This window comes from Aotus nancymaae, unplaced genomic scaffold, assembly GCF_030222135.1.
Source record: "Aotus nancymaae isolate 86718 unplaced genomic scaffold, 86718_ANA_hifiasm-v0.15.2.pri h1tg000053l, whole genome shotgun sequence".
NCBI lineage: Eukaryota > Metazoa > Chordata > Mammalia > Primates > Aotidae > Aotus > Aotus nancymaae.
The window spans coordinates 3,147,684-3,173,517 of NW_026988467.1; the positions used below are offsets into that span (position 1 = coordinate 3,147,684).

At 44.6% G+C, this 25,834-nt stretch overlaps 1 protein-coding gene across 10 annotated transcripts in view; it reads right to left on the reverse strand.

Moving 5' to 3' along the window:
• Positions 1 to 25,834, reverse strand: part of NPHP4 (nephrocystin 4) — a 138,527-nt gene that overhangs the window by 56,624 nt on the left and 56,069 nt on the right. For 8 of the 10 annotated variants that reach the window (XM_064363158.1, XM_064363155.1, XM_064363153.1 and 5 more), the window contains 2 exons: positions 17,737 to 17,919; positions 8,150 to 8,288 (listed from right to left, as the gene is read on the reverse strand). In XM_064363158.1, the coding sequence (XP_064219228.1) occupies positions 8,150 to 8,288; positions 17,737 to 17,919 (322 nt within the window). Of the gene's footprint in view, positions 1 to 8,149; positions 8,289 to 13,227; positions 15,753 to 17,736; positions 17,920 to 25,608; positions 25,679 to 25,834 lie in introns of those variants that run through there. The other 2 variants (XM_064363159.1, XM_064363160.1) reach the window with 2 other exon arrangements.

Below are 25,834 nucleotides of genomic sequence, written 5' to 3' on the forward strand. Positions count from 1 at the left end.
TTCCTGGATGCAGTCAGGGCCAGCTATGTGCGTGTGTTTGTTTGTGGGGTTTTCTTTTCTTTTCTTTTTTTTTTTTTTAGAGGCAAAGTCTAATTCTGATGCACAGCTAGAGTACAGTGATGCAATCATAGCTCACTGCAGCCTCAAACTCCTGGGTTCAAGCAATCCTCCTGCCTCAGCCTCCCAAGTAACTGAGACTATAGGTACATGCTACCACACCCAGCTATTGCCTAAAAATTTTTTTTTTTTTTTGAGAAGGAGTCTCACTCTGTCACCCAGGCTGGAGTGCAGTGGCACAATCTCGGCTCACTGCAACCTCCACCTCCCAAGTTCAAGAAATTCTCATGCCTCAGCCTCCCGAGTAGCTGGAACTACAGGCTGGTACCACCACGCCAGACTAATTTTTGTATTTTTAGTAGAGACGGGGTTTCACTGTGTTAGCCAGGACGGTCTCGATCTCCTGACCTTGTGATCCACCCTCCTCAGCTTCCCAAAATGCTGGGACTACACATGTGAGCCACTGCGCCTGGCCTTAAATTTTTTTGTAGAGTAGGGGTCTTGCTATTTTGCCCAAGCTGGTCTCCAACTCTTGGCCTCAAGCAATCCTCCCATGTCAGCCTTCCAAAGTGCTTGGATTATAGGCATGAGCCACTGCACCCAGCCAAGGACAACTGTTTTTACCCATCAAAGACTCTGAGGTCCAGAGGAGCTCCATGGAGATGCCCTGCCGTTGCTTCTGCCCTGGTGGCTACCTTGCTCCAGTAAGATTTTGGGCCTGTGTTAACTGAACCAGTAGTTGAAAGGGGTACATACATGTAGTCACTTCCCTCAATGCTGCCAACTAGAAGAACAGCAACGGTCTGGGTGCAGGGGCTCATGCCTGTAATCCCAGCACTTTTGGAAGGCCAAGGCAGGCGGATCACCTGAGGTAGGGAGTTCAAAACCAGCCTGACCAACATGGAGAAACCTTGTCTCTACTAAAAAGACAAAATTTGCTGGGCATCGTGGCACACAGCTGTAATCCCAGCTCCTCGGGAGGCTGAGGCAGGCTTAAACCCGGGAAGCAGGTGTAGCAGTGAGCCCAGACGGCGCCACAGCACTCCAGCCCGGGCAACAAGAGCAAAACTCCATCTTAAAAAAAAAAAAAAAAAGGAATGGCAATGGCAGTAGCATGAGGACAATGGCAATCGCTGGGTATCTGCTCCACACCAGGCAGCCCTGAGCACCTGGACGTATCTTTACTCATTTCATCCTCTCCACAATCCTTTGCTATCCTTTGCCCATTTTTCTTTTATCTGCTTCTTATTGATTTGGAGGAGCTCTTTCTGTAATCTTTCTTTCTTATCTTCTCATCTTACTTCCTTCATTAATTTTTAATAGTCATTTGTATTACAAGTATCTTTCAGCCTGAGGTCTGTCTACTAACTTTGTTTTTAGAGTCTTTTTCACATGAAAGTTTTATATTTTAATATGATCATATTTCTCAATCTTCTTTTTTTCTTTTATGCTTTGTCTATCTTGCTTAAGAAGGCCTTCCTAATCCTAAAGGCCATAAAAATATTCTCCAATGTCTTTTTCTAAGATTCCTCAAGTTTATTTTTCATACTTAGGTATTTAATCCATCCCATTTTACCACTGAGGAAACAAGGACAGAGACATGAAGTAACTACTCTAATATTCAATTAGTAAGCATGCGTTCATAAGCAATACACACAACCGTTCTGAAAGTTACTTAAATGGTAGCGCATTGTTCATTTCCTTTCAGAATTTGTGTTCATTTAACATACCATTGTGAAGGTTTATCCACCATGGTATGTACAGATCTACTTCATTCATTTAACTGGCACAGATCATTTCACTGTCCAAATAAGTGAGTTTATGCATTCCCTGCCTGGGAAGCAGGCAAACTGTTTTCAAATGTTAACTTAGAAGCTGCTGTGATGCCGAGCCTACCCATGTCTCCTTGTACATATGAACTGGTTGTTCTCTTTAAGAGGTGTCTGAAAATGGCATTTCTGAGTTGTAGGGTATTAACTAAACATTACAAAATCACTCTTCAAAGTGGCTGTACATATCACATTCTTCCCACAGTGGTAAGAGTTCTGCTTTAACCACATCCTCATTAACCTTCGCACTATTAGACAGCTAGATTTCTCCAGCATGAGGGGAATAAAATGGTTTCTCATTTTATTTTGCATTTCTCCGATTACCAGCAATACTGAGCACTTTTTCATAGGTTTATGGTTATCGGTTATTCTGGTTTATTCTCTATAAATTCCCTCTTCATATGACGACAACGTTAACGATCGCCCAGCAATGGCTGAGCATTGTCCATTTTTCTTTCCTGCTGTCTATTTCTTATTGATTTGGAGGACCTCTTTCTATAATCTTTCTTCTATTTAATCTTCTAACATTTCTGAAGTTTTGGTTTTCAGGCCATCTGGAATTTATTATTGAGTATGACATGAAATTAGAACTGAATTTCATGTTTTCCATACGGGCCAATGACCACACCACACCATTTATTGACTGGTACTCCCTGCAGTAAGCGGAGTAACTGCTGCCACCCCAGAGGTACCCACAGCCTAATCCCAGAACCTATCCATATGTCAAATGCCAAGGGACTAAGGTGCTCATCAGCTGACACTGAGATGCGGGGATGACCCTGGATTTTCCAAGTGGGCCCAATGCACTCACAACAGCCTTTGTAAGCGAAAGGCAGGGTGGCAGGGAGGCAGGAAGGTCAGAGTTGAGTGAGTCTGGAAGGTCCTGCATGGCTGCCCCTGAAGATGGAAGAAGGAGTCAAGGGATGCAGGTGGCCTCTAGCAGCTGGAAAAGGCGAGGAAATGGATTTTCCCCTGGAGCCTCCAGAAGGAGCACAGCCCCACTGAGCCGTCGATTGAAGCCTGTGGGACCCCACTTGGGACTTCTGACCTCCAGAATTTTAGGATAATAAGCTCCCGGTGTTTAATGTCACTAAGTTTGGAGTAATTTGTTGTAGCAGCAATCAGAAACTAACATATTCCTTCTCTGCAAGTTGCCACACACCATACTTTATATTTTATCCCATTCTCTGTTTATCTCTGTCTGCATCAGTGCAATACTTGTTCTAGAAATTAGAACATTATGGTAAGTCTGAAAACTAAGAAAGGTGAAGCCTCCCTCCTCTTCAAAATTGCCTTGGCTCTTCTTGACTATGTATTTTTTAATTAAAAAATAAACAACCCCAGCATTTTGGGAGGTCAAGGCAGGAGGACTGCCTGAGGCCAGGAGTTCAAGACCAGCCTACAACATAGCAAGACCTCATTTCTACAAAAAAAAAAAAACACTTAGCCGGGAATGGTGGCGCTGCCTGTAGTCCCAGCTACTCAGGAAGCTGAGGCAGATGGATGGCTTGAGCTCAGGAGTTCAAGGCTACAGTGAGCTGTGATCATGTCATGCACTGCAGCCAGAGCAATGAAATGAGAATTTATCTTTAAAAACAAAACAAACAAAACAAAAACCCTGGAATACACTGTAAAAGAAAATAAATGCAGCATATGGGAGAAATACACACCAGCCAGAGAGCATGAGCCAAGACTCAAAAGTCCGGAAAACACAAAGCATGGCGAGTGAATCCCAGGTAGCACACGCAGCTAGAAAATGCTTCCAAACCACCAGACGATTAGCCCCAAGGGGGGATGATTTCAGCAGCCGAGAAACCAGTAACAGCAGTCCAGGACTTCTACCTCTGGCCAAGAAGAATGACAGTGACCAGATTGACCCTCCCGTCTAAAACACATTTTCTTTTCAACACAAAATATGTAAAACAGTGGTTTTCAACACAGCGGACTTCAGGCAACAAAGGAGAGTGATCCTGAGGGATGGAAACAGAAGAGGGGAGGCCTCCCCTGCCTCCAGCTTACTGTGTTTAGTGAGTTTGCACAGACAGGATGAGCGGCACAGAGAGAGAACACCGGCCGTTTACAGAGGGCCCCACCCTCGCATTCAGTAGAGTGCAGATCAGGAAACTTGTAAGGTGGAAAGAGAAAGAACCACCAGAAAGGATTACAGGGAACAGGGCCGGGGGTTCACAGGGCAGCCAGTCACAGTGCCATTCCCTCCAGCCACCTGGTAATCCTCATTCTTCATGGGACGCCGGGCAGAGCCCTCAGAGGGCACCTGTCATCTCAGTGGGGAATAATCAGCCCTAGAAGAAATGCTGATCTGATCCCACCTAACTAATCTTAAGAGCAAGACCCAAAAGGATCTAACAATTTTCAAAACTTAAGACTATCAGATACAAAAATATTCAGTATCCAATAAGAGAAAATTCTCATTATCTGCAGTCCATCAAAAGTTATCAGACATCCAGGCCGGGCGTGGTGGCTCATGCCTGTAATCCGAGCACTTTGGGAGGCCAAGGCGGGTGGATCACAAGGTCAAGAGATCGAGACCATCCTGGTCAACAAGGTGAAACCCCGTCTCTACCAAAAATACAAAAAATTAGCTGGGCATGGTAGCGTGTGCCTGTAATCCTAGCTACTCAGGAGGCTGAGGCAGGAGAATTGCCTGAACCCAGGAGGCGGAGGTTGCGGTGAGCCGAGATCGTGCCATTGCACTCCAGCCTGGGTAACGAGAGCAAAACTCCGTCTCAAAAAAATAAATAAATAAATAAAATAAAATAAAAAAATAAAGTTATCAGACATCAAAAGAGGCAGGAAAATACAACCCCAATCAGGACAATAATCTATCAATCAAAACTGATCCTGAACCAACAAAGATATTAGAATTAGCAAACCAGGATATTAAAGTAGCTATAACTGTATTTCCTAAGTTCAAAAAGCCAGAGGAAACACTAAGCATGTTAAGTCAAGACACATAAGATATAAAACAAGCCCAAACAGAACTTCCCGAGATGAAAACGAGAATACCTGAGATGAAAAATATACTGAATGAGATAAACGGCAGATCAGACACTCAACAAGTAAAGCACTTGAAGTGAACTTGAGGATATGGCAATAGAAACTATCTTAAAATGAAACATACAGCGAAAAAAGGTTATAAATAAAAGTGAACAGAGTATCAGTGAGCTGTGAGACAACTTCTCGTAGCCTGATATGCATGTAATTGGGGCCTCTGAATCAGAGGATGAGAGGAAGACAGATGAAATATGTGAAGAAATAATGACCAAAATGTTTCCAAATGTGATGAAAACTATAAATCTAGAGATCTAACAAGCTCAAGGAACCCCAGGCAAAAAAATCAGTTAAAGAACCCTTCTGGGAAAGTAGAGACAGTGGCAGACTGGTTTTAAAATCTCCTCCAAACACCTCATGAAAACAGAGCAACCAGGTAAAGCCCACACAGCGTGCACGATTGAGCCAGCCCAAAAGTCAGACACCAGGATCAGCCCGTCAGAGCTTACAAGTCACTTGATTAGAAGGTCTTCAAACAAAACTAGCTGCCCATTTCCAGTGCGGTAACTACATCTTCACTTACTTATTTATTTTTGAGACAAAGTCTCGCTCTTTTGCCCAGGATGGGGTGCAGTGGCACAATCACGGCTCACTGCAGCCTCAAACTCCCGGGCTCAAGCAATCCTCTCGCCTCAGCCTCCCAAGTAGCGGGACCTAAAGGTGCACATCACCGCGCACAACTCATTTGTTTTATTTTTAGTAGAGATGGGGTCTTGCTATGTTGCCCAGGCTGCTCTTAAACTCCTGAGCTCAAGTGATCCTCTTGCCTCAGCCTTCTAAAGTGATAGGATTACAGGCATGAGCCACCATGCCTGGCCTATATCGCAATTTAAACACAAGAAAATTTCTTTCCAGAGAAGGTAGTCATATTTTTTTCCCTGAAAGCTAGCTAGCTATATAGGTTCATTCTCTGTTCAGCCATTTCTACAGTCATGGGCAAATTATGTAGACTATGTATTACTATTATACTTTTAAGTAACTTAATCAACAATGAGAGTACAGAGCAGATCCATGGGTTCTGCAGCCAAGAATTCAACCAACTTTGGACTGAAAATACTTTTTAAAAAATGGATGGTTGTGTCTGCACCGAACACGTACAGACTCTTTTTTCTTGTCATTATTCCCTAAACAGTACAACAACGATTTACATAGCATTTGCACTGTATTAGGTATTGTAAGTCATCTAAAGATGATTTAAAGTACATGGGAGGATGTGCGTAGGTTACATGCAAATACCACACCAGTTTATATAAGGGACTTGAGCATCTGAAGCCAGTTCCCCGTGGATACCGAGGGATAGCTCTAATCATGTTTATATTTAATTACAAAATATACCCAATTTATAATCTAAGGTCCTCTTTTCTTTGTAATTTTGTTTCTTAGAGGTTGATATGTATTTTATTTTTAAGATTAACTCTATGTCAAAGAGCGTACCTCAAACAAGGAAAGATACGAGATGTAAGCAGGCAATGGGTTGCTTTAAATGACCCTTTATTATGACCCTTTGCTTAGTATTTCAAAATTATGTGTCCTATGCCTTGAATGCATTCAGTTTCATCAAATAAAATTGGAAATTCATTCTAATCCGACTGACAGAAAATGCATGCATGCCTCCCACCCACCACCCCTAGTACTAGGGGTGCTGTACATTTCAGTGCCATTTGTGTAAGATGGGATTATTAATGTACACACTGGTGGTAAACAGAAATCCTGAGAACAAGCTGTAGGCACAAAATTTAAACACTGAAAACACAAAACAATTACAACCATCAAATGCACCACCTCTATGAAAAGAAGGAAAATACTGAATGACGTAGTTTGTCCCAAAGAAATCAACTATTAAGTTTTGATACGAGAATACTCTTAGACCGCTCAGGAAATCCTGAAGGACCGTGTTGACTATGTATTACTATTGTACTTTTAAGTAACTTCATCAAAAATCAGAGTACAGAGTAGATCCTTGGGTTCTGCCTCCATGAATTCAACCAGCCTTGGGCTGAAAATATTTTTTTTAAATGGATAGTTGTGGCTGCACTAAACACATACAGACTCTTTTTTTCTTGTTATTCCCTAAACAGTACAGCAATTTACATAGCATTTGCACGGTATCAGATATCTCAGAAAATCATCTTCATCAAATTCATCAACTTAGAAATGCACGTGCTGCTTCCAGCAATTGTAAAATCAAATTCAACAAGCCCAGTTCCCATAAATCAGAATCTCAATGCACAGAGAAAAGCTCTCCCGAGTGACAGAAGCACCAGCAGCTTTGCACCAGGAGTCGGGGCCACCGCCGAGCACAGAAGCAAGTCCTCCCTGAACACCTGGGCATCACCAGCTGGAGGCCGGAGGAACACAAAGCTCCCTCCACGGGCTTGTACGCTTGTTCACTCCCTGTCTTGCCATCTGGAACAAGCAGAGTCATCACCTGTGACTAGGGATCCTAGCACTTTAACTCTAAGACAGAGCTCCAGATGCCTACAGCCAAGGCCCCACACCCATTTAGGTGGACTACTCCAACTCTCTCTCATTCCTTCTGCCCCTCACTTCACTATAGGTGGAATTCTCAACCAAAACATGCTGTAGACCAACGGCTCTGAGCACAGCGTACTGCCTCAGCAGAAGCAGCTAGGCTGAGAGCCAGCAAGAACTCTTTACCCACCTACCCACGTGGACTTGCTGCCACCCACAGGGCCGGGGCTCTGCCTCTGCTGGCAGCCCTGGCTGCTTGCAGCCAATTGCGACTCCCTTTCTTAATGCCACAGACTCAGATCACAGACTCCTAACTTTCGGGCAGTGCTTCAAGGTGAACAGACAGATAGCTACTTGAACAGCGCAAACTCAAAGTGGCCGTCCTTGGCTCTCAACCACTCTCTAATTCTCGGGTCCCACATTTGCAGGGCACCCACCTGACGTGTACTTTTAAGTGCTTAGTTGGGGAGCTGTCAAGTGACTAAGCTGACACCAGGCTGAAGCACAGGTGACAAGCTTCTGGGCCACAATTCATCACTGTCCAATTCTACACCTTTGTATTAAGCAAAAGCCCAAAAAACAGATTTGATTAAAGCAATCTATGGCAATGATCCTACAAATGTGATGATTACCATACTGAACTAAGTATCTTTCCCTGGTAACAGATGGAAGTGCTGCCTGCCATGTGCCTGGGGAGTCAGCTCTCTGGAAACACGTACTGGAAGAGGACGTGGGTGGTTTCCCGGCAAGTCGCCGCTCCGCCTTGGGGCCGCTGACAGGCTCCGCAGGTGCGTCCAGGTGTTCTTCTGAGCCCAGCGAGAACCGGAACCGGACTGTACCTGACTCCACCTGCTTCACCTGCAATGGAGCACAAGAGCAGTGATGGCCACGCCCTTCATCGGCACTCTGGTCACAACAATCCAACCAGGAACAGCACGCTCGGTCCTAAAACAAAGCCTATGTGAAATGAGAGGCCACTGAAGAAGCCACATGTTCTTAGATTATAATCAAGTAGTTTCTGAGCAAAAAGCAACTAGCTGTGGCACTAAAAGCCCTGCAGGCCATATTATCATGGAATGACCCTTACCCAAGTAGAAATCACAATCTCTCCTGAGTTGGGAATGTTTTCATTAGCCTACGTGAAACTGACATCTTTATTCTGGGTTATGGCTCTATGAGTTTTAGCACATGCACAGATTCACATAACCAGCACCACACTCAGGGTGCAGGCCAGCCCCATCCCCACAGAGTGCTCCCTTGCCCTGCCCCTCTGCAGCCACACCTCACCCCTGCCTAACCCTGGTGATCTATGACTGCTTCCCCAGCACTGTCATTTGAACCTCATCCCAACGGATGAGATTCATCCCAGTTGTAGCATATACCTCAGACTTTCTTTTTTTATTACTGAGTGGTATTCTATTGTACGGATGTATCACGGTTATTTATCCATTCAGTCACTCATGAACATTTGAGTTGTTTCTGGTTTGGGTGATTATAAATGGAGCTGCTACAAACACATGTGTCCAGATTTGTGTGTGAACACAGGTTTCATTTCTCCACGAGTAGGACTGCTGGGTCATATGGTATACTTAATTTAATAAGGCACTTCCAAACTTTATTTCTGGACTCTCTATTCTGTTCCATTAACCTACGTGCCAATCCCTTGATACTAATTACATTAGTGTGGCGGTACAGTAAGTGTTTAAACTGTGTAGTATGACTCCTCCAACTTTACTGTTCTGTTTCAAAACTACTCTGACTCTTCTAATTCCTTTACCTTTCCATGCAAATTTCAGAATCAGCTTATCTATATTCCTGCTGGGATTTTGATTGAAACTGCATAAAATCTATAGATCAATCTTGGGCAGAACTGACAGCTTTACTATGTTGAGTTTTCCAAGACATACACGTTATGTCTCTCCAATTAGTTAGGTCTGCCCTGATTTCACCTAAGAATAACCACAATAACAGCTAGCAAAAGGACAGTTTTATAGCTGGCAGCATACGGATCCCGTCCCTATTTTGTCAGATTTATTTCATGGAGGGCAGGGCTTTGTAAGTAATACTGTTTCTGTATTTTGCTTTCAATTTTTCAGTGCTAGTATAGAGAAATAGGACTGATTTTTCACGTTGACTTCCTGTGTTATCTTGCAGTCTCACTAAACTCACTCACTCATTTTTTGTAGATTCCTCAGAATCTTTGACATACGCAATCATGTTTTCTGCAAGAAAGGACAGTTTTGTTTCTTCCTTCCAGTGTGTATGTCTTTTGTTTTCTTGACTTACAGCACTGACTATACCTTCCAATGCACTGCTGACCATGAGGCTGAATGCGAACAGTGGACATCCTTCACTTGTTCCTAATCTTAGGGGAAAGCAATCAATCTCAACCATTAAGTATGATGTTAACTAAAGAGTTTTTGTAGATACCATTATCGTGCTGATGAAATTTTCTTTTGTTGCTAGTTTGCTCAGGGTTTTTATCATAAACTGATGCTGAATATTGTCAAATGTTTTTTCAACATCAGTTGCCAGGATCATATGGTTTCCTTCTTTAGGCTGTTACTATAGCGAATTACATTTATTGATTTCCAAATAGAAAACAGATTTGCATTCTTGGGATAAAGCTCCACTTGGTTATAGTATATTATTCTTTTTGCAAATCACCGGACTCAATTTGCCAATATTTTGTCAAGTAGTTTGCACCTATGCTTATGAGGGATACGGGTCCACATTTCTGTTTTCTTGTTACTATTAATATCTTTTTCTGGTTTTGATATCAGGGTAATGCTGGCTTCATTTCATGAGTTGGGAATTGCTCCCATCTTTTCTGTTTTCTGAAATAGATTGTATAAAAGTGGTATAATTTCTGCTTTAAATGTTTAGTAGAATTCATAGTGAACAGGCCTGAATATTTCTTTTTCAAAAGTTTTTAAACTATGAATTCAATTTATATAAAGTTATAGGACTACTCAGTTTATCTACTTCATCTTGGCTGAGTTTTGGCAGCATGGGATTTAATATTCATTCATCCATTTCACCTAAATTGTCAAATTTATGTGCAGAGAATTGTTTACAGTAGTTCCTTACTATCCTTTTAATACCTGTGAGGTCTGTATTGATATTCCTCCTTTCATTCCTACTATTAGTCATTTCCATCCTCCTCTCTTTTTCAGTCTTGCTAGAAGTTCATCGATTTACTGATATTTTCAAACAGGTTTTTGTTTCACTGGGTTTTTACTATTTTTTAATTTTTAATCTATTATTTTTGTTTGCAGTTTCCACTGGTGTCTGCTATTATTGACTTTTGAATTGCTCTGGGTTTATTTTACTCTTCCTTTTCTAGTTTCTAAAGGTAAAGATTAGATTTCTGTTCTAATGTAAGCATCTAATACTAAGCATATTTGAGTTGCAACCTACAAATTTTGATATGTTGTATTTCCATGTTTGTTAAGTTCAAAGTATCTTCTATTTTCCCTTGAGGCTTACTCTTTAATTTGTGGATTGTTTACATATTGTTTGATTTCCAAGTGGTTGAAAATGTTTATCTTTGTTATTGATTTCTAGTTCAATTCCATTATAATCTGAGAATACATCTTGTATAATCTCAATTCTCTTAAAATTAAAGTCTGTTTTATGGCCAAGGATATTGTCTATCTTGATGAATGTTCCATGTGCACTTGTAAAGAACATGTGTTCTGCTGTTGTTGGGTAGAGTGTTCTACAAATATCATTCCGATCCAGTCGGTCAATGGTGATGTTCAGTCCTTCTATACCACCAGTGATTATCTAGCTAGTTGCTCTTCATTTACTTAGAGAGGATGTTGAGGTCTCCAACTATAATTGTGGATTTGTCCATTTCTCCTTTCAGTTCAAACGGTTTTTGCTTCATGTCTTTTGAAGCTCTGTTAGATGCAAACAATTTTAGGATTGTTATGACTTGGTGACTGACCCTTTTATCATGTGTATTAACTCTCTTAATTCCTGGAAATTTCCTTTATTCTGAAATCTAGTTGGTCTGATGGTGTCTGATAATAATATAGCCACTCCAGTTCTCTTTTAATTAGTGTTTAACAGAATATTTTCCATTCTTTTAATTTACATTATATTTAAAGTATATTTCTTATAGACAGTATATAGTTGGACTTTGTTTTTCATTAAGCCTGACAATATCTTTTAAATTGATGATGTTTACACTATTTACCCTTAATGTAATTACAAGCATACCTCAAAGATACTGCAGGTTCAGCTCCAAACCACTGCAATGAAGCAAGTCACTTGAATTTTTTTTGGTTTCCCGGTACATTTAACAGTTATGTTTACACTATAGTGTAGTCAATAAGTGTGTAATAGCATTACGTCTAAAAAAAAAAAAGGGACTGTACTTACCTTAATTTAAAAATACTTTATTGCTGGCCAGGCGCAGTGACTCACATCTGTAATTCCAGCACTTTAAGAGGCAGATGAATCACTTGAAGTCAGGAGTTCAAGACCAGCCCAGCCAACATGGTAAAACCCCATTCTCTACTAAAAGTACAAAAATTAGCTGGGTGTGGTGGCGAGCACTTGTAATCCCACCTGATTGGGAGGCTGAGGCAGAAGAATCACTTGAACCTGTGAGATGGAGTTGCAGTGAGCCAAGATCGCACCACTGCACTCCAACCTGGGTTATAGAGCAGAACTTCATTTAAAAAAAAAAAACTTTCTTGCTAAAAAATACTAACCATTGTTAGTATTTTTTATACATATATGCGCCCGGCCAGCAATAACTGTGCCATTATAGGTATGGTGACTCAACTCACGCCTATAATCCCAACACTCTAGGAGGCCAAGCAGGGAGGATCCCTTGAACCCAGGAGTTCAAGATCATCCTGGGCAACATAGCAAAGACCTCAACTCTACAAAAATTAAAAAATTAGCCAGGCATAGTGACACATGCCTGTAGTCCTAGCTACTCAGGATGCTGAGGTGTGAGGATGGCTTGAGCCCAGGAGTTCAAGGCTCTAGTGAGCTATGATCATGCCACTGTACTCCACCCTAGAGCAACAGAGTGAGACCCTGTCTCAAAAAAAAAAAAAAAAAAAAAAGCTAAGAATCATCTGAGCCTTCTAGGACATTGTAATGTTTTTGCTGGTGGAGGGTTGTGCCTTGATATTGATGGCTGCTGCCTCATCAGAGTAGCAGTTGCTGAAGGGTTGGGGTGGTTGCAGCACTTTCATAAAACAAGACAACAATGCAAGTTTGCTCTATCAAGTAACTCTTCCTGTCACAAAGCAGTTCCCTGTATCATGCGATGCTGTCTGACAGCATTTTACCATAGGCAGAACTTTCAAAATTATAGTCAATCTTCTCAAACCTTGCCATTGCTTTATCAACTAAGTTTAGGTAATTTTCTAAATATTATGCCTTCATAACTTTAAAATCTCACCAGATACTGTTTTCTGTTTTGTTTTTGAGAAAGAGTCTTGCTCTGCTGCCCAGGCTGGAGTGCAGTGGCACAATCCCGGCTCAATGACACCTCCGCCTCCTGGGTTGAAGTGATTCTCCTGCCTCAGTCTCTCAAGTAGCTAGGATTACAGGCATGCAGCCACCACACCCAGCTAATTTTATTTTAACAGAGATGGGATTTCACCATGTTGGCCAGGCTGGTCTTGAACTCTTGACCTCAGGTGATCCACCCTCCTCAGCCTCCCAAAGTGCTGGGATTACAAGTCCACTGCACCCAGCCACACTGTTACAGTTTTTTCTTCAACCATCCAATGTATTTTAAAAAAGAAGAGGAGAATATTATATTTACCATTTCTGTTGTTCTTTCTTCATTCCTGAGTTCCAAATTTCTATCTGGTATCACTTCCTCTCTGTCTGAAGAAATTATTTTAGCAATTCTTTAAGCAAATTATCTGCTCTTACTTTTAGTTCATCTGAGATGTCCTCATTTCACACTTTTTTATTTTTTTTACACTGGATGCAGAATTCTGAGTTCCAAGGTCTTTCTGTTAGCACTTTAAAAATCTCTCACTTTCCTTCTGGTCAGCTGGTTTCTGATGAGGAATCCAGTCATTCAAATTATTTCTCTGTAAGTAATGCGTCATTTTTCTATAGCTGTTTTTAATAATTTTATTCTTTGTCTTTAGTGTTCAGCAGTTTGTGTATGATTTATCTGAGTGTGGATTTCCTCACATTTATCCCTGGGGTTCACTGACCTTGGATCTTCAGGTTTACGTCTTCTGCCAAATTGGGGAAGTTTTCAGTCATTACTTTTTAAGTACTTTTTTCTGCACCATAGTCTCCTCTACCAGGACTGGGTGTTAGTCTTTTTGGTAGGTGTAAGGCCGGCTGCCTCACCAGGAGTTAAATGGACACACTTATCTCTCCCCGTGCCAGCCTCTCCATGCTGACACACTTATCTCTCCCCATGCCGGCCTCTCTATGCTGGCTCCCCACACCCACTCCTATCTGGTCTCTCTATGCAGGCTCCACACACCCACTCCTGCATTCCTCACTCGACCCCTTCAAAATTTAAAAAGCCCGCCAAAGATTTGTCCAACGGCAGCTTAATATTGACCTCCCCAGCTGGTCAGCCCACCTGTAGTCCCGCCTGGTAACCAATGGCAGCTCGCCCCATCAGCACCTTGACTTCCCCTCACCAATGAAACTCTCTGCTCTTTGTTTCCCTAGTAATCAATCAAACCCCTCACCAATAAAACTCACCAATGAAACTGTCTGCTCTTTGTTTCCCTAATAATCAATCAACCCTCCTCACCAATGAAACTGTCTGTTCTTTGTTTCCCTAAAGACCAATCAATTACCTCCACTCCCTATAAAACCCCACACTCTGAGAAGCCCAATGCGACTTCTCTGGCCCCTTCCCGGACCACAGAACCTCGCCCGGGAGCTGAATAAATTGGATTCTCATTTTCTCACACTGGCCTCAGTCTCCTCATTTTGACTCGGCAATATACCTTACAGTAGGGACCTACAGGTCAACACTGAGGCTTTGCCCCTTGTCTTCCAATCATTTTCCTCTCTGTTGAGCAGGGTGAATAAATTTCTATTGGTTTATCTTCATGTTCACTGACTCTTCCATCATCTCCAGTCTGCTGTTAGGCCATCTAGTGATTTTTTACTTTGGTTATTTTATTTTTCAGTTCTAAAATTTTCATTTGCTTCTTCCCATTTATTTCCAGAGTGTTTGTTCTTATTTACTGGAGCATCTTTATTATGACTGCTTTAAATTCTCTGATAATTCTAACATTTGTATCATCTCAGTGTTGGTGCCTGTTAACTGTCTCTCTACAAGCTGAACTTTCCAGGTTCTTTGTATGACAATTAACTTTAGAGAGTATCATAGACACTTTGAACATTACATTATAAAACTCTGAGTCTCATTTAAATCCTATGAACAATGCTGGTATTTTTATTTAGGTAGGAATTGACTCAATTGCGTTCAGGACAGTTTCTGACCAACATCCTGTGGTGTGTGGTTTCAATGTCAGTTTCATTTTCGAAACCTGTGCAGGGTTCTTCAGATTTCTCCTGCATGTCCTCCACCCAGCAGGCAGCTCTGAAACTGGGAAGTTCTCAATCCCGCAGTGTCAAAGTCTTCGGTATCTATTTAGGGTCAGACCCACACACGTGCAGTTTTGGGGTGAACCCGGGGTTTTGTAAACAACCTTACAGGTCCGCTTCCCCAGCTCCTCCCTCAGTGATCTCTCTAGTTTTTTGCAAGTAGAACCCCCTCTTCATTCTCCAACCAACTCTACTGTGCTGTATGCCCCCTGCAACTGTGCCTGAATCCAAGGCCAAGCAGTAAGAAGACAGAGTGCTTTAAAGATGGGCAGGAATGTACAAAAGAGCTAAAATTCTCATCTGTCATTATGAGAATTCAGTATATAATGTCTGAAATTGTAAATTAAAAAACAGCAGTAAAAGGTATTATTTAGAAAACAAAGGTAAAGACCGTAAGTCACAGTTAAAAGAGTTGAAAGTGGCTAGGGAAACAATTATTTCCTCAAGGGAGAAGGGCAGGAGTTGTTTAAGAAAGAAAACACAATTATGATACATGATTTCATCATTTCATAGTAAATTACAGTGAAATAATCATAACAACATAAACTCTAAAATCTAGCTACCCAAAAACTATGGGCTTTTAGTTATATCTATATTTTTCTTTAACATCTGCCTCTCCTACTCAACTGTCATGGGATCAGGGATGTTTCTTCTTAGAGTACATGTAGGTGCTCAATACAAGTTCACTGAGTGATGAACGACTGAATGAGATAAAGAAGAGGCTCGTGCAGCGGCAGAGACAGGCACACCTAGGCTTCTAACTGACCTGACTTGAGAGGGGCTGGCACCGCCATGTAGGACACTCAGGCAGAAGCAAAGGAGTGCCTTCGCAGGGCAGGAAAGGGAATCGAGTTTGTGGGCAGGGTTAGTTCACTGCTTTAGTTAATTACATCAGTTTAGAATAGGGGCCCTCAATCGGGGCAATTTTACCCCCCAGGAAACATCTGGCACAGTCTGTAGGCATTTAGGGCTGTCACAGGTGGGGAGATGCTGCTGGCACCCAGTGAACAGAGGCCAGGAATACTGCTCCGCATCTGCTAGTGCACAGGATGGCCACACACCGAGAGTTATCTGGCCCAAACGTCAACAGAGCTGAGGTCAAAAACCCTGGTACTCCTTATGGAAAATGGCAAAATTTGAAACATTTGTGTCCTTAAGATAGTAAACCTTCAAAACATCCATGCCCCAATATAGTTTACACATTTAAAAAGTAAGGGCAATTTGATGGCATGACAGACCTAAAATAAACAGAATAAATATTTATTTATGTACTTATCCAAATGGGAAGAGAGGAGAGGAGTGGAGACAAGGAGAGAGAAGAGAAGAGACAAGGAGAGAGGCGAGGATGCGGGAGTGGTGTTGAGGGGAAGATGGTAACGGCTTCAGGATTTCTTTTTTTTTTTTTGGGACGGAGTTTCGCTCTTGTTACCCAGGCTCGAGTGCAATGGCGCCATCTCAGCTCACCACAACCTCCGCCTCCTGGGTTCAGGCAATTCTCCTGCCTCAGCCTCCTGAGTAGCTGGGATTACAGGCACGTACCACCGTGCCCAGCTGATTTTTTATATTTTTAGTAGAGACAGGGTTTCACCATGTTGACCAGGATGGTCTCGATCTCTTGACCTCGTGATCCACCCGCCTCAGCCTTCCAAAGTGCTGGGATTACAGGCGTGAGCCACCGTGCCCGGCCCCGGCTTCAGGATTTCTAACAGCAATTTTATAATAAGGACTCAAACTAGACCATGTGGGAGAGGAGCAAAACATGGTCCCATCAGGAGACATTCCTTATAGGAAGAAAAGCTGCACAATCAGCTGTTCTCTTATTCAGGTCCCCCCAAGCATTACCCAAATCATAAATAACAACACTGAACACATTATCTGCCACTGGAGTCAGCACAGAGTTGACAAACTGAAATAACAGGCACAGTCCTGTTACCTTAGAAAAATGAGACACCTGAGTACTAAAAAGCTCCTGTTGGCACTGCCGAAACGGACATGTTTGAGGAAGGTGAGAGAAGGCCAAACAGCAGACCCCAGCAGAAATGCTGCCACGCCTCGGAGAGCCCACTGGACTCCAAGCATCTGCAGAGCAGGGTTTCGCACTGCGTCTGTGGTGCCCTGGGTCACCACTAACCATCCTCCGAGGCCACCAATGTGGCCAAGAAGGCTGGGGTGAGACCCTCACACACACTTCAACCCACTCTGCTCTACTTTTCTTTACTTCTTAAATTGGGGTGCAGAGAACATTTCATTTCAGAATTTTTTTAAAAACCTGAGAGTCTCTGCTGTGGTCCTACCCCTTTGTACACACCTGAGGTCCAGGAAGCATTAGTGATAAGTCACAGAGATAAGGCAGGGCTGGAAACCAGAACTGGCTCCCACCTCAGCACTCGTCCACCAAAAAACCTACCGGCCAAGGCCACGCGAGGCCCAAGCTCCAATGCACCAAACGCACAAGGCACAGAAGTGAATCTCACTGCGAAGTGTGTACACGTCAGCTGGAGGGTCGCCAAGTCATCCCAGGAAGTCGGTATGCGAACAGGGATAAAACCCACAATAAAAATGGCCTTAGCAGGTTTACATAAAAAGGTCATACTAATATTTTTAAAGGCATACCCATGACATGAAAAAATTCTGTAAATGAAACATCTGCAAACATATTTGTGAACTTTTGCTGCTGAAAATGAATGAACTCGCTAGAAGCTCACCGGAGAAACATAAGAAATACCTAACAATTTACCTCTTCGGAGCTCATGCTGGCTGAGGGGACCTTGTAGACCAGACAGTGCGAGGGGTTGGGCTGGATCCCGCCCTGCAGAGGCAGCGTCACCCTTCCAGAATCAGCTTCCAGCAGCGGGTTCCAAACAGCCCAGCGGACCATGTGCATGCATGCCAGCTTGGACAGAGAGGTGACTGAAGGGGCCTAGAATTAAAACAAAGCACATCGGTGTATGAGTTATCGCAGATGCCACCTGGAGAGGGGAAATCAGCAGTGCTTTCACATGTAAAATTCAACTAGAGCTCAGTGTAGCAAGGGGCAGGGATGGTCAGTTACATTTTACAAAAGGAACTGGGGCAGGAGGAGGACGTGGCCTCCACAGTGCAGACAGCAGGGTGCAGACAGTGTTCAGTTACGTGACCCCAACAACCCAACCAGGACCCTGCCCACCTATGGTAGCGATGGCTTCCCCCTTGGAAACCAGCACTGTTTTATGACCCCCTGTTCCCATAAGAATCTTTCCATAGGTTTGTAAACACTCTGCACCTTGCCAACACCAACTCAAATCCATCACGAGAATACTAGGAACAATACTTTGAATTCCTAATCAGAAACTTGGTAAAACAATAAAGAATGCGAGGCCAGGCGCGGTGGCTCACGCCTGTAATCCCAGCACTTTAGGAGGCCGAGGTGGGTGGATCACGAGGTCAAGAGATTGAGACCATTCTGGTCAACATGGTGAAACCCCGTCTCTACTAAAAAATACAAAAAATTAGCTGGGCATGGTGGTGCACGCCTGTAGTCCCAGCTACTCAGGAGGCTGAGGCAGGAGAATTGCTTGAACCCAGGAGACAGAGGTTGCGGTGAGCCAAGATCGCGCCATTGTACTCCAGCCTGGTTAAGAGCGAAACTCCGTCTCAAAAAAAAAAAAAAAAAAAACAATAAAGAATGCACATGTACATTCAATTCAGGGTTACCTGCACATATTTTCTCCACAAAGCTCCAGCTTACAATAGAATATTTCATATATGCAGCTGTCATGAAACTGGGAACTCAATCAGGTCAAATTCTAGGCATTGTTCCTTCTTTCTCCTTCTACATGGCTGGCCAAATGGAAGGAATGAGGACACTAAGAAAACCCTTGGGTTACAACCACGTTAAGGTCATTTTCACAAACATGGTTTCAGGGCTTGACTGAGTAAAGAGTTTTAAAATGACAAAGTTTCATCCATTTATTTAAAAAGAAGTAGGAATAAAGCTGAACTCCGGGTCTTTGGCAAGTACTGAAATCCCCACGGTTTGCCACTTTCTTTTTTTTCTCAAATTTCTTTTTTTCCGACCCCAAAGTCCAGCAGAGCCACCTTGTCGGAGAGGACTCCAGAGGCGATCAGCTCTGGACCAAGGCCCTGGTGGGTGGAGCATACATCACCAGAAAGGCTGACCATCAGCCAGGGGCCCGTGGGGTACAGGCCAAGGAGGTCCGACTGGGACCCCCAGTTAGAGTCTTTCCACTCCCAAGAGCACAGCCGCACTGAGTAGTGAGTGCTGAGAGCGCTGCCCAGACCACAGCCACTGGAACAGCCCAGAAGAAGGAGGGCCAGCAGCCTGCTTCCATCCGGGATTTGCAGCCTCAGTATCCCGTGCACAGGAGAAACAACCCCCAAGCAGGAGGTGGTGACTGAGCCATGAACACAGTGCTCCACTTCCTGCAGCTTCCCCTCAGCCCCGGCTAACAGAGAAGGCTGCAGCCTTTGGGGGCGGCTGCCCACTGCTCCCAGTCCCGGGCTTGGCAAAGGCAGCCAAGGGTATCCCTCTTAACACTGCTGCCTGAGGGCATGAACCCAGGCCGCGGCACAAACACAGTCATGGTCACAGTGAGGCAGTGGCCTGGAAGGAGGATGCGTCCCACTCTTGGTGACGAATGGAAGCCCACCCCCTGCCTAGGATGGGTAGAGCGCAGCATCCACCAGAAAGAGATGCCCAGGGGATCTACAAACTTGTGCTGGCCCGGGAGCCAAGGAGGACGCAAGGCTCCAGCGGTGGTGGCCAGGGGTCCTAAGGAACTTTGCTTATGTGGCTGTACAGGCAGTGGGAACGGCCACACCAATGTCACTGCCCAGACTCCACTCAGGTCCTCTGGAATCCGGACACAGACGGCCCCCTGGTCTATACTAGGCTAAACCACAGCCAAGTTCATACATGAGCAGATCTGAATACAGAAAAAAAAAAAAAAAAAAACAGTTCTTGATTCTTCCGAGTCAGCCTCTTCCAGACTGTTTCTGCCAGATGATATCCCGTCCTGCTCTATCCTACAAATTGAGAATCAGCATCTTGTTTCACATTAATTTCTTTTCCCATCATAATCGGACCTCAAACCATCCACTCCTGCAGAGCCCTTTGTTGCACCTAAAATTCTGGATCATGGGCCAGGTTACGGCCACATTCACGCCCGTCACTGGGTGAGCAGGGATTTGGCTGGCCCCGGCAATGCAGTGAGAAAAAACCCACACCATGGAAGGACACAGAAAGAATCAGAATCTAAGTAAGACATGGAAACACATGACTCTAAGCCACACTTTCAACATTTGCCAAATACAAAAACAATGTCTGCCTGTTACCCGTCCAGTTAGCTGATGACAGATTATAAATCAGTGCTGAGCAACTATAGCATACCAATGACATGGTGATTATAACTCCACTGCTTTTTAAAAATCAAATTACAGCCAGGCATGGCGGCTCACGCCTGTAAAAAATCCCAGCACTTTGGTAGGCCGAGGCGAATGGATCACCTGAGGTCAGGAGTTCAAGACCAGCCTAGCCGACATGGTGAAACCCCATCTCTACTGAAAACATAAAAATCAGCTGGGCATGGTGGCGGGCACCTGTAATCCCAGCTACTCAAGAAGCTGAGGCAGAGAATCGCTTCAACCTGGAAGGTGGAGGCTCAGGGAGCCAAGATCACACTAGTGCACCCCAGCCTGGGCGATACAGTGAGACTCCATCTCAACAACAACAAAAAAGTCAAATTACTATAAATGTATTAGGAAAACTTGTCACTGTAAGGATTCAACAACGTCTAGACTACTTTTGTAAACAGTTATGATCATAAAATACAGAAGTTTATTATTACAGGATCAAAAACAAAATAAAATATGTATCCACGCTTTCGTGCTACTTGCACAACTTCTAATAAGTGATTCCAATATCTAATTTTCCAATTTCACAGTCCTTTTTCGTTCTCCATCAATAGATGATCTCCTCTGTGCAAAGTATCTGTCAGTTACATGAACATCGTTTTTCCTCACTTTTCTGTTTAACAGCTCTAAAAACAACAACAACAAAAAATGTGTGTAACGAGTTATTAATCACTCTTTCTGAGACCTCAACAGGATAATGGGGGCCTGGTGAGAAACCAGTCGCCATGTATTTGCCCACACTTGCTCACTGCCAGCCCACAGAGGGACCAGTAGAAAGGAACCACCCAAAAAACGCCTGGCTCTGCATAGAAGGCCAAGCGCACAAGCAGAGTGAGCGTGAGTCGAACGCCCCTGCTGCCAGCGGATTCTAGTGCCTGAGATGACATCCGCTACTTCATCACTTCTTTTCCTGCCCAACTTGGGTTTGAACTCACACAAACTAAAAGAACAACAAAGTCCCAAATACACTGAATTGCTCCCATTTAGACTCTTTTTTTTGAGATGGAGTCTCAATCTGTCGCCCAGGCTGGAGTGCAGTGGCGCAATCTCGGCTCACTGCAACCCTCACCTCTCAGGTTCAAGTGATTCTCCTGCCTCAGCATCCCAAGTAGCTGGGATTACAGGCACACGCCACCACATCCAGCTAATTTTTTTTTGAGACGGAGTTTCGCTGGTTACCCAGGCTGGAGTGCAATGGCGCGATCTCGGCTCACCGCAACCTCCGCCTCCTGGGTTCAGGCAATTCTCCTGTCTCAGCCTCCCGAGTAGCTAGGATTACAGGCACGCACCACCACGCCCAGCTAATTTTTGTATTTTTAGTAGAGACGGGATTTCACCTTGTTGACCAGGATGGTCTCGATCTCTTGACCTCATGATCCACCCGCCTCAGTCTCCCAAAGTGCTAGGATTATAGGCGTGAGCCACTGTGCCCGGCCTAATTTTTTTGTATTTTTAGTAGAGATGGGGTTTCACCATGTTGGCCAGGATGGTCTCCATCTCTTGACCTCGTGATCGGCCGATACCTTGGCTTCCCAAAGTGTTGGATTACAGGCATCAGCCACCGCAACCAGCCCCATTTAGACTTTTTAAGTGTAACAACACAAAATATTTAAGTACAAATACACAATACACAAAAGACAAAAGAAGAATATATGTGGATTATAAGCCAGGTTGTGTCATGGAACAGAAGTGCCACACCTGCTTTCACCAGCAAAGCTGCTCACAGAAAACAGACCCTTGGCCTTTGGAAATGCTACAAACCAGATGCCCTGTGGTGGGCTGAATGTGACCTCCAAAAAGATGCTCTCAGCCTAATCCCTGGAACCTGTATCTGTGGCTTTATGGGAAACAAGGGTCTCTGCAGATTGGGGGATGAGATCATCCTTCATTACCCAGACTGGCCCTAACTCCAATGGCAAGCATCCCTGTAGGAGCAGAGGAGAGAGAGACTTGAGACAGAGACAGAGGCCATGTGACAAGGGGGCAGAGAATGGAGTAGTGTGGCCACAAGCCAAGGACAGCTAGGAACCCCAAAACCCACAAGAAGCAGGGAGGCCCCATCCCCCAGAGTCTCCCGAGGAAGGAGCTTGGCCCCGCTCTACCTGGGGGTTTCCTGGGAGGAACTCAGCCCTATCTTACCTGGGCTTTGCCAGCAGAGCAGATTGTGGAACTGTGGCCTCAGAGCTGTGAGAGCACACATTTCTGCTGCTTTGAGCCATGGAGGGTGTGGCACTTTGTCACAGCAGCCACTGGAAAGTCATACAAGCCCCTGACGCCTTCTGTCCTCAGATCAACTTGAACTCACTTAGACAAAGGTGAAAACATCACATTACTTCACGTGCTTCATTTTCTTTAGATTTTCAGGGAGACCTTTTCACTCCTGCCTGGGCACCCGGCCTCTGGCCCCGGGCCTGGTTCTGCTGGGACCTCCAGCCCCAAGGCCCAGGAATGCACAGCTGAAGGGGATGGCGGCCACTCTCTGGGTAATCACAGGGTGGGGTGCCCCACCAAGCAGTGTATTCGGGCTCCGAGTGCCGTGAGGCCATTTCCAAAGAGAGCTACGCCCAGGGGAACTGCCACCTCGATGGGGGTGACATGTGGCACTTGGCTGAGGACAAATTTTAAAAAGACAAACTACTGCATCAAAACATCTCTGAATGTCCCCGGAATCACATAAATCACAGAGGAAAGAAAGAAAAAAGAGAGAGAAATTTAGGTATATAATTCCGCAGGCAAAGGAGACAGGGAGGCCCAAGATAACTGTGGAGAAAGCAGCTCAGGTCCTGGACTGGGAATAGCGCAGTCACACTCACGTAGTGTGAGAGCCACAGCGGGGACAGGGCTGACCCCTTGCAGGCGCCATCCACCCCGTGCACCAGCTCCCGTCCTGTGAAATGACCACCACGCAGGCGCAGGAAACAGAGCAACCAGCTGCACACGCAGGAGGCACAGACGCAGGAGCATCCTCAGAAGTGGAGCCAGGTGTCCCCCAGCGGCATGATCACACAGGCACAGGCGGCTCCGCAAGTCAGAGCTCAGGCCACGGGCTGAGGGCAGGTCCTTCCCGATGACTTGCCCACTGGCCAGCATTCTCCCTGAAGGACACGGGGCTCCTGGCCCTTGAGGCAAGCTTCACAGGGCCTGAGAGACGGAGCCCCACCAGGTGAAGAGTTGGGGGCGGCAGTCAGGCAGCCAGGCTGGTGTTGGTACCTCTCCCTGCTCGCTGAGAAGCAGGAAGAACCAGGAGCCCTGAGGTCACAACACAGGCCATTGCCAGCAACAGCAGAGGTTCACAAGCCAGATGCCATCAACCTGAAATTACTCAGTCCTCAAAGCAGATCCAGGACATGCAGAACCAAGTCCAAACAAGATGGAGAGCAAACCCGGCAGCGGCGGCTCCCACACACTCCTGCAGGAGAGGAAACCTAACCGCAGGCCATTAAAGTCCTCCCTCTGCCCACTATGGCACAGGCAGAGCACTAACAGTTAAAAGTCAGTGACATTTAACCCTTTTCCTGAAAACAAAGTGCAGCTGGCTGCCAGCACTCATTTAATTTTACATAAGCACGCTCTTTGAGGCTGAAGCAAATCTGATTTTCAATGTGATAATAAAATATAAAAACTGTTTTTGGAATTATTTCTACACAGAACTAACATCAGAACCGTCTGAATCATCAGAATTGACTATTTTGGAAAAATCGGATTCATCAAACACATCTTCAGCCAACAACAGTTCGAGAACGATGCTACCATCACCCGTAGGAAAGCTGTGTTTTCCAGGATTTGACATTTCCAGTGATGGAAAATTACTGTATTTTGTAAATGGAAATACCACTACTAAACACAGAATGCTATAAATAGAATGATGTCTTCTGTTTCCAAAGTCAATATTCTGGAGCGATGCAAAAATAATCAGAAAAGTGAAATACTTCATGGCAAAACGACGTTAGGAAAAGTCACTGCAGCCACAGGTGCCGCCAGACAGTGTTCTCAGGGCAAACTGGAAAGGGGCTAATAGGCAACCTTTTCATTTTACTCTACTAAGTGAAGCAATTATTTTTCAAAACATACATGAATAATGAAAACACTGAGGTATGGTTTTAAAGAAATGCCCATAAGCTGGTTGAGCGCTTCACACAGGCTAACGGGTTCATCAAACCTTGGTCCTCTGGAAAACAAGCATCAACTTGACACATGTGCGCACACAGAGGGAGGAAGGCAGCGTGAGAGCAGGTGCAAATAAAGCAACAGGGCCCATGGTAGCCACCGGTGAACCTGGATCAAGAGTAACCCAGCATTCCTTGTCTTTCTGCATCTTGTCTGTAAATTTGAAATTATTTCCAAGTGAAAAGTTTTTAAAGAAATAAAGTCCTACTATGCCACTTTTTTAGAATGCTAATAAGATGAAGCAAGCCATAGATTATGAAAAAATACACAATATGAAAATGCGACACAGTATTTGTATTCAAAATATCTGTTTTTAAAACTCCTTTTCAATAATAAAAAGACAAATGACCCAATACGAAAATGGGCAAACCAATGGAAAGGCCACTTCACCAAGGAAGATTATGAAGGGCCAGCAAACTCATGGGCAAGTACTGACCACAGCAGTCATGGAGGAAATGCAGACTGAAGCCACAGAAGTCACTTCACACCCACCAGCATGGCTAAAATAAAGGACAAAACCAGAGGCGGGTGAGGATGCGGCTCCGCTGTAACCCTCTGGTGGTGCTGGCCCACCTGCCTGGAAAGACCAGCACCTCTTAGAATGATGCCATTTACCCGCCCTGCGACCTGGCGGCTCTGTGCCTTGTGTTCACCAAAGAGAAGTGAAAATATGTTCATAAAAAGATTTGCCCAACAATGTCCCGAGCTACTTTATTCATCAACTGAGGAAGTCCACCCCTGGAGAATGAGGAAGCAAATTCACACCACAGAAAACTCAGCAATAGAAACAGATGAGCCGCACAGATGAGCCCCAGCCGCTGTGCTGACGGGAGGTGGCCCTGGGGCCCACTCTGTGTTCTTCACTCCAGGGAAACCCAAGAGCAGGGGAACTGAGCCATGGCTGCAGCAGGCTGAATGATGCCCCCAAGACGTCGTATCCTCATCTCTGGACCCTGGAAATTGTACTCTGTAAGGAAAGATGGTCTTTCTGGGTGCAAGGAAGTTCGGATCTTGAGAAGGGAACACTGACCTGGATCAGGTGGGCGGGCCCTTGGTGCCATCACGAGCGTCCTCACGATCGTGAGAGGCAGAGGGAGATCTGGGACAGACACGCAGAGGACAGGATGACACAGAGCCGGAGCCCAGAGATTCCAAGATGCTGACCTTGCAGGCGAGCAACAGCTTGTGGCCACAGCTGAAAGAGGCAAGGAACAGATTCTCCCTGGAGCCTCCGCAGGAAGCACACCCTGCCGACA